Here is a 13,548-nt window from a genome sequence, read left to right as displayed (position 1 = left end):
CTGCAGTTTCTGGACACGGTGACGGGCACCTACAGGTATTACCACTCGCCCACCAACCGCGTGCACCTGTACCCTCCCGAGGTCAACGCGCCTCAGGGCCCGATCCAGCCCAGCTCAGCCGGAGCCCAGCCGGAGCCGGAGAGAGAGAGAGAGACGGAGCGAGAGAAGCAGAGAGAGAGGGAGAGAGAGAGAGATCAGTCTAAACTCAAGCGCTCGTACTCATCTCCAGACATCAGCCAGGAGCTCAACGAGACCAGCAGCCGTGCCCACTGTCAACAGAGAGAACAAGTACGAGCACACACACACACACACACACACACACACACACACACACACACACACACACACACACTCGTGCCCACTGTCAACAGAGAGAACAAGTACGAGCACACACACACACACACACACTCGTGCCCACTGTCAACAGAGAGAACAAGTACGAGCACGCACACACACACACACACACACACACACACACACACACACACACACACTCGTGCCCACTGTCAACAGAGAACAAGTACGAGCACGCACACACACACACACTCCTGCAGCCGTGCCCACTGTCAACAGAGAGAACAGGGGGGGGGGGGGTTGTTCAGGGACCTGGATATTGGATAGGGGGCGCTGGCCCAAAAAAGGTTGAGAACCACTGATCTAAATCGACAACATGCATGTTAGGCCCTATACCGATTAAGCTACTGAAAGAGATGCTTCCAGAGGTCATAGATCCTCTCCTTAATATCATTAATTCATCTTTGTCACTAGGGTATGTACCGAAAACTTTTAAGCTGGCTATTATTAAGCCTCTTATTAAAAACAAAACAAAAAAAAACTCTTATTGAACCAATCTCGAGTCTACCCTTTTTGTCAAAAATACTAGAAAAGGCAGTATCCTCTCAACTATGTTCCTTTTTAGAAAGAAATGATATCTGCGAGAATTTCCAGTAAGTATTTAGATCGTATCATATTGCTGAGACCGCTCTCATTAGTGTAATGATTTGCTCTTATCAAATGATTATCAAATGACAAATGATTTGCTCTTATCATCCGATCGTGGTTGTATCTCGCTATTAGTGCTGCATTTGACACTGTCGACCACAACATTCTTTTGAATAGACTCGAAAATTATGTTAGCATTAGTGGAATTGCTTTAAAGCATATTTATCTGACCATTATCAGTTTGTAGTAGTAAACGAAGATATGTCATTTTGATCACACGTTCAGAATGGAGTACCACAAGGCTCAGTACTAGGACCGTTGTTGTTCACTCTGTACATGCTACCCTTGGGAGATATCATTAGGAAGCATGGGATTAGTTTTCACTGTTATGCTGATGATCCTCAGCTCCATGCTGATGATCCTCAGCACCTAAACTTCAGAACAGTCCTCCTAACATTGTCCGGGAAGCAGACAAACTCTGTCAGTTTAAATCTAGATTAAAAACACATCTCTTCAACCTGGCATACACAAAGAACACTATACATTCCTATTATTAAAATCAGTTAAATGATTATTAGGCTGCATAGATTAGGTCAGCCAGAACCTGGAACACTTCTTATAACACTTATGTACTCGCTACATTATAAAAAGAATGGCATCTTCGCTAATGTTAGTCTATTTCGAGGTTAACTGTAATCAGCTGGAACCGGGCCGTATCCAGATCAGATGGTGGAACCTCGCCTAGACACGACCACAACGCATCCCTGAAGTGTCAGCAGAGGTTGTCAACTAGGCTCTCCCCTGTGAAGGCCTCATTGACACGACAGCCATCGGCACTGATCCTCAACAAACTCGTCTCTATACGCGCAAGATTACTCCGATCTTCAACCAGATGGAACTGGATAATATTCTGAATGTTCGAATCTGACTTCTGACCTGTAATGCTGCCTGAATCATAATCATACACTGTTCGTTCGTTGGCCAGAGGAGAACTGGCCTCCCGACTGAGCCTGGTTTCTCCCAAGGTTTTTTTCTCCATTCTGTCACCTGATGGAGTTTTTAGTTCCTTGCCACTGTCGCCTTTTTCGCCTTTCTTCGCCTTTGTTGCCATTGGTTTTTGGCTTGCTTAGTTGGGGACATTTAATTTATTATTCAAAAATATTATTGATCTGCCTGCATTGACACCATAATATCAGAACTGAATGAACTGAGCTTGACGATGACATGGCGGTTTTCTCCAGAGTGGCTATATTTATATATACACATACACACACACACATATATATAAATTAACTAAATTAATAACTTTTTGTTTCTTTTCTTTTCGTTTTTTTTACAACAAAAATGAATCTTCACTGAGCTTACTTAAGCTGGACTGTGACGCTATTTTCTTCTGGAAACAAACTTTGCTGCATTATTTTCCTGTTATCTCTGTAAAGCTGCTTTGAAACAATCTGTATTGTAAAAAGTGCTAGATAAAGAAAGGCGACTTGACTAAAACCATACTAAAGTTCAAACAACAACTTCCAGTTCAAACACTTTAAGGAAACATTAAAACTGTGTACGGCTTGCATCGGTCATTGGTGGACCATAAAGCTGAGTTTGCTAAGTGTGTTCCACACGCAGCCACTAGATGGCAACATTAGCTTGTGAAGTGGTGTCGGAAGTAATCTAAACACAAAATAAATGTAGCCCATTTAAAAATGCAGCATTTTGCAGATTGTTCAGTAACAGTTTAAAGTCAATTCGGAATTCATGTGGGAAGTACTTCTCAGAAAAACACAAGAATTACATCTTTGTGTTCTGTTAAGACAATGTAATACAATGTTCCAGACAATCATAACCTTCCATATTTTGTGATGTGATTAAATAAACAATAAATCAAAAGAAGACATATCTTCCCAACTGATTTAGCATTGCATTATGGTTGCAGAAAGTTAAAGTACAATGATATTTCTTCACCTGATGGTTTTCAATCTAGAGTGCACATCCTGTAGTAAATCACTGAGCTCCTTCACTCCTGATTGTCCAGGATCATTTCCTCTGAGATCCAGCTCTATCAGGTGTGAAGGGTTTGATCTCAGAGCTGAAGCCAGAGCTTTATAACCTTCTTCTCTGATACTGCAGTCTGAAAGTCTGAAAAAACAAAACAATATTATGAATTCTTTGTTGAGAGATAATTTATCATACAAGTACTGAGCTTTACAAATAATTCTGACAAACTAACAAAAATGTATGCTAAACTTGTGTGCTTTTCTCCAAAATGATCTATACTGTATATATACATTACCAAAACCTTGATAATAAATGTATTAATTGAATCAACTGTCCAAAATAACTGACTTATTCAATCAAAATGATTTTCTTCAGTTACACACAAAAGGAGATGTTAGGCAGAATATTAGGCTGTCACAGTAAAACTGAGGTGAAAAGAGTCAAATTATAGCCTTCATTTTCATCATGTTATCTAATCAAACATAAATGTATATAGAAATGTGCAATGATATAAATACACACTTCAGCTTTTCCAGACTGCATTGTGTATTTTCCAACAGAACACAGATATTCTTTATTCCAGAGTTTCCTAGTTTATTCTCACTCAGATCCAGCTCTATCAGGTTTGAAGGGTTTGAATTAAACGCTGAAGTCAGAGCAGCACAACCTTCTGCTGTAATACTGTTATTATTCAGCCTGAAGAGAGAGAAAAAGTCAGGACACATTCTTCAGTTTCACTCAAAACCTTTTTTAATGGAAAACAATGATAATTTTAATCGAAAACAAGGTACTGAAAATATGATTTATTATTTTCTGCCACCACAACAATAATAAAAAAGAATAATGGTTCTTATTCTGCAAACCCTTTAAAGAAACAGCAATGACAGTAAAATGTAAAAACTCACATCAGTGTGTTGAGTTTACAGTGTTTATCCTGCAGTAGAGCAGCGATCTGATTCACTCGTGTATCTCCTAGTTCACGTTCACTCAGATTCAGTTCTCTCAGGAGTAACGGGTTTTTACCCACAATTCCTCTCACATACTGACAGGCTTCATCTGCAGTAGGACCCAAAAACCTGAAAAAGGGAATATGAAGCAGAATTCAATTCAGTTCAAAACTAAACTTGATCTCATGAAAATAGCATCTGATTGTCTTGAATTTACTTTGATGCAACAGATCATTTAGTCAAGTTGTGGTGACCCACAAGGAAGTCTGAAAGAGACATTCACCAAGGGACTGTACCTTTAAGGAGAGGGGGGTTTAGACGATGACGAGTTCCGGTTTTGACGTTGTGTTTTGTTTTTGATATCACTCGCTGTACTGTGTGATAGATTATTGAAGTGGATAGTAAAGTTGACTCGACGCATCTCCGTCTCTTGTCTCCTCACTTACCGCACTCCACATTGGTGACCCCAACGCGAGTTGAACACGGCTGAATTATGTCACACAACGACGGTGGTGAAAACGCTGCGGCCGCGGGGCCGGCCGCTGCTAGCGGCGCGGCTAATGTCGGCGCGATCTACGCAGCCACCATCAAGTTACCGGACTTTTGGCAGCACAATCCACGGCCGTGGTTTCAGCACATCGAGGCACAGTTCCAGCTGAGAGGAATAACACAGGACGTTACAAAGTATTTCCACGTGGTGGCGGCCTTAGATGCCTCGACGACGGCCAGGGCTATGGCGCTGTTAGAGGCTCCTCCAGCTGACGGCAAGTACGACGCACTTAAAACGTTCCTGTTGAGCCTCTTTGAACTGTCAGAACTGGAGAAGGCAGACCGCCTGCTGTCCCTGAACGGCCTTGGCGACAGCAAGCCGTCCGAGTTAATGGAGAGGATGCTGGCGGTGCTGGGCGCGGCGGATCCCTCATTCCTTTTCGCCCACATATTCCTGCGGCAGCTTCCAGCACCCGTGCGTACCGCACTGGCTAGTTCCCCCCTCCCTTCCTCCAGAGACTACCGAGCACTGGCTGTGGAGGCAGACAGGATTTTCCTCGCCAACCGGCAGCAGTTTGTCCATGCACTGCTGCCCACCCAGCGCACGTCTGTTCCACCCTTGGAGGACGACCCAGACACTGCAGCTGCTGTGACGGCCCGCCGACAGCGTGAGGACGGGTGGTGTTATTACCATTCCAGGTTTGGGGCCAAAGCCAAGCAGTGTCGTCAGCCTTGCAGTTTTGGAGCCCAGGGAAAAGCCAGGGCCGGCGCTCATTAGCAGCTATGGGCGCTGGCCGTGACTGCAAGCTGTTGTTCATCACTGACACCTTGTCCGGCCGGCGGCTGCTGGTCGATTCTGGGGCTCAGCGCAGCATCCTGCCAGCGCAGCCTGTGGACACCATGCCTGGCGGGCACGGCCCCCCGATGGACGCCGCTAACGGCACACCCATTCGTACCTATGGCACGAGGCATGTGGAAGTGTGTTTCGGCGGGCGGCGTTTCGGCTGGGACTTCGTCATGGCTGCTGTGTCTACGTCGCTCCTGGGGGCGGATTTTCTCTGCGCTTATAGACTGTTGGTGGATGTTACAAACTGCCGCCTGATCGACGCCCTCTCTTTTGCTTCGTACCCCTGCACGCTGGGAGGGACAGGGGCGCTTTGTCTGTCAAACACGCTGGCCAACGGGGACCTGTATCAACGCCTACTTGCTGAGTTCCCTGACATCACCACGCCCACGTTTTCATCGGCGGTGGCTAAGCATGGCGTGGAGCACTACATCACCACGGTGGGCCCCCCAGTCTACGCACGAGCCCGTCGCCTCGACTCTGCCAAGCTCGCTATCGCCAGGGAGGAGTTCGCCACCATGGAGCACCTCGGCATCGTGCGCCGCTCTAACAGCCCGTGGGCTTCCCCCCTGCACATGGTGACCAAAGCTGATGGCGGATGGCGTCCCTGTGGAGATTTCCGTCGCCTGAACGACGCCACCACACCCGACCGTTACCCAGTGCCGCACATCCAGGACTTCTCCGCCCACCTAGCCGGCGCCACCATTTTCTCAAAGGTGGACCTGGTGCGCGGTTACCACCAGGTGCCTGTCCACCCGCAGGATGTCCCCAAAACAGCAGTCATCACACCCTTTGGCCTTTTCGAATTCCTACGGATGCCTTTCGGCCTCAAGGGGGCAGCGCAGACGTTTCAGCGTCTCATGGACTCGGTGCTGCGAGATATGCCGTTCATGTTTGTTTACTTGGACGACATTCTCGTGGCCAGCGCGTCCGCAGACGACCACCGGACGTATATCCGGCAGCTGTTCGGCCGGCTCAGTGAGCATGGCCTCATCATCAACCCGGCCAAGTGCGAGTTTGGCCGGTCATCCATCACTTTCCTCGGCCACCACGTCACCCCACAGGGGGCAGTCCCCCTCCCTGCTAAGGTGGAGGCCGTCGCCAGTTTTCCACGCCCACGCACTGTGAAGTCCCTGCAGGAGTTCCTGGGCATGGTGAACTTCTACAACCGTTTCCTCCCCCGTGCGGCCCAGCTCATGCGTCCATTGTATTACGCCTTGCGGGGTAGGAGACCGGCGGACGTGTTGGATTGGTCCCCAGAGATGACTGATGCGTTTGATGCTGCCAAAACTGCGCTGGCCAACGCTGCTCTGCTGGCGCACCCGTCTCCGACCGCCCCAGTTGCTCTTACTACGGACGCCTCTGATTATGCCGTGGGGGCTGTGTGTGAGCAGTGGGTGAGCGGAGCCTGGCAGCCGCTGGCCTTTTTCAGCAGGAAGCTCCGGGACAATGAGAGGAAGTACAGCGCCTTCGACAGGGAGCTCCTTGGTCTTTTCCTCGCCACCCGTCATTTCCGTTTCCTGTTGGAGGGTCGGCGGTTCACGGCTTTCGTTGACCACAAGCCGCTGACGTTTGCTATGGCCAAGTCTACGGAGCCATGGTCTGGTCGACAGCAGCGTCAGCTCTCGGCCATCTCCGAGTTTACCACTGACATTCAGCACGTGGCTGGCAAGGACAATTTCGTCGCCGACTGCCTCTCCCGGGCGGTCGCTGGTTCCGTCCACTTGGGCCTCGACTATGCGGCTATGGCTGCGGATCAAATGGCGGACTCTGAGGTGCAAGCCTACAGGACGGCCCCCACGGCGCTGCTCATGGAAGATGTGATGTTTGACACGGCGAACTCTACACTCCTCTGCGACGTCTCCACTGGGCAACCTCGCCCCATGGTACCTGCTGCCTGGAGGCATAAAGTTTTTGATGCCATCCATGGTCTTTCCCACCCGGGGGTGAAGGCCTCTACCAAGCTGGTGGGGGCCAAGTTCGTCTGGCCGGGCCTGCGGAGGGACGTCAGGGCCTGGGCGGCGGCCTGTGTGGCGTGCCAGCGCGCAAAGGTGACTCGTCATACCAAGGCTCCTTTGGCACCCTTCAAAGTGCCAGAGAGACGTTTTGATCATGTGAATGTGGACCTGGTGGGCCCACTTCCCCCCTCCCGTAGTTACACCTACCTCCTCACCATGGTGGACAGGACCACCAGGTGGCCAGAAGTAGTTCCCCTGTCCTCCACTACATCAGCGGAAGTGGCCCGGGCGTTCATTATGGCTTGGGTGGCCCGTTTCGGCACACCGTCCGACCTCTCCTCGGACCGGGGCCCGCAGTTCACATCGGAGCTTTGGTCTGCGGTCGCCGAGGTCCTTGGGGTGAAGGTCCATCGTACCACAGCCTATAACCCACAGAGCAACGGATTGTGCGAGCGGTTTCATCGTGACATGAAGGCCGCGCTCAGGGCCAGCCTTACGGGCAGCGACTGGGCTGACCGCCTCCCATGGGTTATGCTTGGCCTTCGCTCCGCCCCCAAGGACGATCTTCAAGCCTCATCGGCCGAGCTGGTGTATGGCCAGCCTCTGCGTGTCCCGGGGGAGTTTCTTCCAGATGCCACGGCCCTGTGGTCAGTTGCCTCACATCGGGCTGCGTCTCGGGACATTGCAGACGCTTTTGTTCCTATTCCAACGTCTCACCATGGCCTTCCCCGGTCCTACGTGCCCAAGGATTTACCATCAGCCAAGTATGTTTTCATCCGCCACGATGGCCATCGGACACCGCTGCAGCCCCCATACGATGGGCCCTTCCGTGTCCTGGTGGGGGGGTCTAAGAACTTTGTTGTGGATATGGGGGGCAGGCCTGAGCGGGTGGCTATTGACCGTCTCAAGCCTGCTCATGTGGATATTGGCGAACCGCTTCAGCTGGCCCTGCCCCCGCGGCGAGGGCGCCCACCTGCGGCAACCTCGCCCCCTGCCCCTGCCCCTGCCCCGCCCCTTGCCCCTGCCCCGCCCCTTGCCCTTGGCCCCTCTACTGTTAGGCGTAGCCGGTATGGCCGCCCAGTCCGCCCCCCTGTACGTTGACTTTGTTGAAGGGACTGTTATGTACTGGACTGTTCTGTTTTGCACTAGTGCATAGTGTCACATGTTCTATTTGGGGTACATGTTCGGCCTGGCCCTGTTATTATGGGTGAATTCTGGGGGGGCCTGTGTGGTGACCCACAAGGAAGTCTGAAAGAGACATTCACCAAGGGACTGTACCTTTAAGGAGAGGGGGGTTTAGACGATGACGAGTTCCGGTTTTGACGTTGTGTTTTGTTTTTGATATCACTCGCTGTACTGTGTGATAGATTATTGAAGTGGATAGTAAAGTTGACTCGACGCATCTCCGTCTCTTGTCTCCTCACTTACCGCACTCCACATAGTAATATTTATATTAATAATTCATCTGCGCTAGGGATGCCCTCGACTACAGAATTTTCTGATCATCTAGTTCAATTAGGGCAGGGGTGCCCAATCCTGCTCCTGCCGATTGACTGTCCTGCACAGTTCATCTCCAACCCTAATCAAACACACCTGTAGCAATCAATTAAGGTCTTCAGGATCACTTGAAAATTAAAGACAGGTGTGTTTGATTAGGGTTGGAGATGAACTGTGCTGGACAGTCGATCGGCAGGAGCAGGATTGGGCACCCCTGAATTAGGGTATTTAAGTAGCTTTCAAAAAGTTCTCCTAGAAAGAAAACATTACTGGTGTGCAGCTTGAGACAAAATAATGGCACTGACATATTTTAAGATATGTCAACGCAAGTTGCTTTCAGTTAAAACAGCTCAAACATGCATTTAGTCTAGGACTAACTTAAGCCTTGTCTGTGAAACTGGGGGGTAGTCTTTAATTTAAGCAAATAGTTGACTATTAATTAATAAACCATGACACATAATTATGGGCCTTAATAATTATAGTCTATAATTGTCAGGGTTCTCCTCTGGCAATTCTGTCAGTCTTGTCTTTGTTTAATGTGTCTCTGTTTGTGTTGTGTTGTGTTCTGTCCTTGTTTGTGTTGGCCATGTGCTCCTGTGTTCCTGCCTCCTTGTTTCCAATTACCACACCCTTTTGTTTAGTCATTGATTAGTCCTAGTTTGTCTGAATGTGCTCACCCTTTCCTCATGTTCTCAGCTCCTCGCTTGTGTGAGTTGCTCACCTGTTCCTTGTCTGAATATTGTCACCTGTTCCTTGTGTTCTCTGCTTCCCTTTATAATGTGTGCTCTTTCCCTCATGTTTCACCAATTTGTTAAACATTGTGCCTCTGTGTACTTTCCTAGTACTTTTCTTGTTGCTACATCTAGTCTTATTTGTACAAGTTAATTCATTTTGCAGTGCTTTTGTTTTGCCGTTGGTCCTGTCTGTCTTGTTTTTTCCCTGTGTCTTTAGATCCTATCCTGTCCGGCAAGCAGAGCTTCCCTAGCTGTTTACTCTCCTTGCATAACAGCAAGCCTGGTGTAGAGCATGAGATACTGGAGTGCATTGGCCGTTGTACTTGGGGTTCCTGCCTGACCATCGCTGGTATCCTCTGGTCTTATTCTGCCCTGCCAGAACTGCTCTCCAGGCTACCGTCCTCTTGAGCTAGTTACAGTGGTTGCTCTTTCTGTTTACCTGTCATCGTGCCCCGTTCCCTGCCTAGTGTTTGGACTGTTATGCCCTCCTCTTCCTCACTATCGTGTTTTTATTTTGTGCTTGCACAAATAAAATAAGCCCCTATACAGTTTTGAATGATGTATTAATCTTACCTGTATGACCAAAAGTGACAGACTATCTTAAGTTAAATGCAAGTGATTGCACCGGCACCTCCATGTTAAAGGGATAGAATATGCACCAAATAACATCACACAATTTTTCTATTTAGCATTTGAGCGAGCTGTACTATAAAGCTGCTAATACTTAATGTGATAAAAATGTGATGAGACATATGAGGACAGTAAATGATAGGCGAGCATTTGGATTTCCTGCCCAACTGTACAGCAGACTTGCCCTGAAGAAATTCCCCCCCCAGCGCGCACACGACAGCCCACCGCCAATGTACGCTCCACCGTTGCCCACCCACCAGTGAGAAACCTCTATAACCAATATTTTTGTCATTATTTTGAGAATGCGAGACGCACACAAACACATGCCTATCTTCATAATTCTAGTTTTGAATTCAAAGTTTCAATACTGCTCAACACCATTTTTTATTCATGAAGATATTGCATTGCATATAATCCTGGTCAACTAGTTTAAAATTTAGAAACCCCTAGAAAACAGTAAAAAAAAAAAAAAAAAAAACAGGAACTTTGTGTACTTGTGATTTATTTTAAATTGGCTACTTAATTTATTATTCCAATATCCAAATATGATACTAAATCCCACAGGGAAAAGAGGATTTTCTATTTGTGACGTGCTGACTTTACATTTGAACATTGCACATTTTAAACAGGACACGCATTAGCTGAATAAACGTTAGCCAATACAAACGTATTTATAGAAAACAGTTGACAATGAATAGGCAGGAGTCCTGTCACATGACCCAATAATAGCAAAACGAATCACTTATTCTAAAAAGAATATCAAGTATCCTATAAGTTCGAATAAGATGAATACGACATATGAGGGATGTGTTAACGGTAAAGCTTAAACTTAGCGGTAAAAATTTAAACTTAGCCCGTCAATTTTCATTTTACAATTATCTTCTCTCTCTGTGTGCGCGTGTCCGTGTTTGTGAGAGAGAGAGAGCGCAGCACTGAGACAGCGGTAGCCTACTTTTAAATCCATAACTAACGCTCTAGTTTTCATACAAAATAAATATGTAACATAAATAGGTATTTAGTTATTATTAACACAATAACGTAACATGCAGGCTACGTTTCTCAACACTGAGAATGAATAAATAAACACCTGTTTCTCGAGATTTGCACTTATCAGTCATCCACATATTACAGCACTTTCATAATCACTAAGCCATAGCGATTTCAATTTTATTTAGATTTATTGTTCAGGGTTACTTGAGCATTTTATCATTTGTATGGCTGATGATGTCTTCCTCTTATCTGAGTAATCATGATAATTGATAATTGAATCCAGATTAAGATAACTCATGCTGCCTTCACGTGCTATGGAAAAGATGATATTTTCCACTTGTGAACTGGTATTTACCAGTGTGTTGTGTTCAAGTGCTTTTGTTGTCGTAATGTAGTACCCGCAAGGTCTGTGTCAGTAGAGTATCTTTTTTATCTTTACAAAAAAAACAAAGACAAAAAAAAAACGTAAATGTGGTGCTTTCTGATGATTAAAACATAATTAATAATAAAAAATAAAAAAAACATGACATAAAATGATTAAATATGAACCAAGGAAATTGCGGCGAAGTTGAAAATTGAGTGTTAACGCATTATATTACAATCGTTAATGACACAACATTGTATAGGCTACAAAAACTATCTTCTAACAGTATTCATGACTCTTGCGTTGCTCTCCGCCATTTTGAAAAGGTCAAAGGTTATCTCATCTCGGCAACTCGTGCATCAAAATATTCTACGAGTTGCCCAGTGGAAAATACCACATGAGGGGGTGTTCATGTGAATTTTCCATGTCGGCTTTTGGTATTTACCATAATTACCATAGCACGTGAAGGCAACATCAGTACAATATTTCAACTTTCCACATCCACCCCCAGGCCGTTTACCTTCAGGACTCAGAAGTACCTTGACTACTGTACTGTCCTTTTAAATCAGTCAGACGGAGGGCCGTGGGAGTGGAAGGGGGATCTAGCGGGATTCTTTACTGCTGTCGATTTTCTAGTCTCTTTTTAATGATAGGCCTTACGAATCTGTCAATCATCACCGCTTGCTATTTGGGAAATGAACCCAGCGCTATGATTGGTCAAACTCTTCTTCTTTTGCTGTTGCTTTATTTGAGGACTCCGCATGCACAGAGGCGTCACCAGGTTTTTGCATAGAGTGAAAAATCGTACCAGCGTATTTTGAGGTCAAAATGCGTATCCGCTACGCAAAATGCGTTGGCAGGTCTGGTACAGTAATTACCACAAGGACCAGCCAATAATCATCTATCTGTTGTGGACTGCGTGACTTGCCACTTCCTGTGGAGTTTTTTTTTTCTTCTGCGATTTACTAACTAATACAATTTTGGTCAACTAAGACTCTTCTCGTTGACTAGGCTACTAGGGTGCAGCCCTAATCTGTACATTATTTTCATTTATTTTTCATCATGTCTCACCTCAGTGTCTTGAGTTGACACTTCTGATCCTGTTGTAGATCATCGAGCTCCTTCACTCCTGATTGTCCAGGATCATTTCCTCTGAGATCCAGCTCTATCAGGTGTGAAGGGTTTGATCTCAGAGCTGAAGCCAGAGCTTTATAACCTTCTTCTGTGATACTGCAGTCTGAAAGTCTAGAGAAAAGACATTTATAACCACTCAAAAAAAAAAAAATTATTTACATGGAAAAAAATCAAATCAGAGAATAAAAAATGTGATTAGTAAAATAAAATAATGGTTCATTGAACTCACCTGAGTTTCTCCAGTGTACAGTTTGTATTTTCTAATCCGTTCTGGAGTTTCTTCACTCCTGAATCCTGCAGATTATTGCTGCTGATGTCAAGCTCTTTCAGACTGGAGTTTGAGCTCAGGACTGTAGCGAGAGCTGAACAGCTTTCCTCTGTTAGACCACACTTACGCAGCCTAAAATGATGAACAGAAGAGGGAGAATTTACAAACACAAAGTACTTGATGCCAACATTTAATGATCACTGAAGATTAGTGCTTGTGACCTCTGTAGGGTTCACCCGATTTAAGATTATTTAAATGTCCAATAAAAATGTTAGAAAAGTTCAACTCACATCAGTGTGTTGAGTTTACAGTGTTTATCCTGCAGTAGAGCAGCGATCTGATTCACTCGTGTGTCTCCTAGTTCACGCTCACTCAGATTCAGTTCTCTCAGGAGTAACGGGTTTTTACTCACAATTCCTTTCACAAACTGACAGGCTTCATCTGCAGCAGGACTCAAAAACCTGGAAACAGAGTAATAAGTACATTACATGCCATTTCATTTGGGTATCTTCATAATCTTGTGAAAGGGCCTTTAGTCTTTACAAAATCTAATTTATAAATGTGTTTTTGACAGTTGAATTCTCTTTTGGCAAAAACGATATTAAGACTATTGAGTCTTGTTTTAATAGTACTCACCTCAGTGTCTTGAGTTGACACTTCTGATCCTGTAGTAAATCATCGAGCTCCTTCACTCCTGATTGTCCAGGATCATTTCCTCTGAGATCCAGCTCTATCAGGTGTGAAGGGTTTGATCTC

At 46.0% G+C, this 13,548-nt stretch overlaps 1 protein-coding gene across 1 annotated transcript in view; it reads right to left on the bottom strand.

Moving 5' to 3' along the window:
- LOC311290789 (uncharacterized protein) overlaps positions 1–13,548 on the bottom strand; it is a 113,812-nt gene that overhangs the window by 49,397 nt on the left and 50,867 nt on the right. The window contains exon 12 of the mRNA XM_084409497.1: positions 2,905–3,078. Coding sequence (XP_084265623.1) covers positions 2,905–3,078 — 174 coding nt within the window. The remainder of the gene's footprint in view (positions 1–2,904; positions 3,079–13,548) is intronic.

The sequence above is a fragment of the Rutilus rutilus genome (genome assembly GCF_951802725.1).
Source record: "Rutilus rutilus genome assembly, chromosome: 5".
In the NCBI taxonomy this organism is placed as follows: Eukaryota; Metazoa; Chordata; class Actinopteri; order Cypriniformes; family Leuciscidae; genus Rutilus; species Rutilus rutilus.
This window is presented reverse-complemented; position numbering and strand designations above follow the sequence as displayed.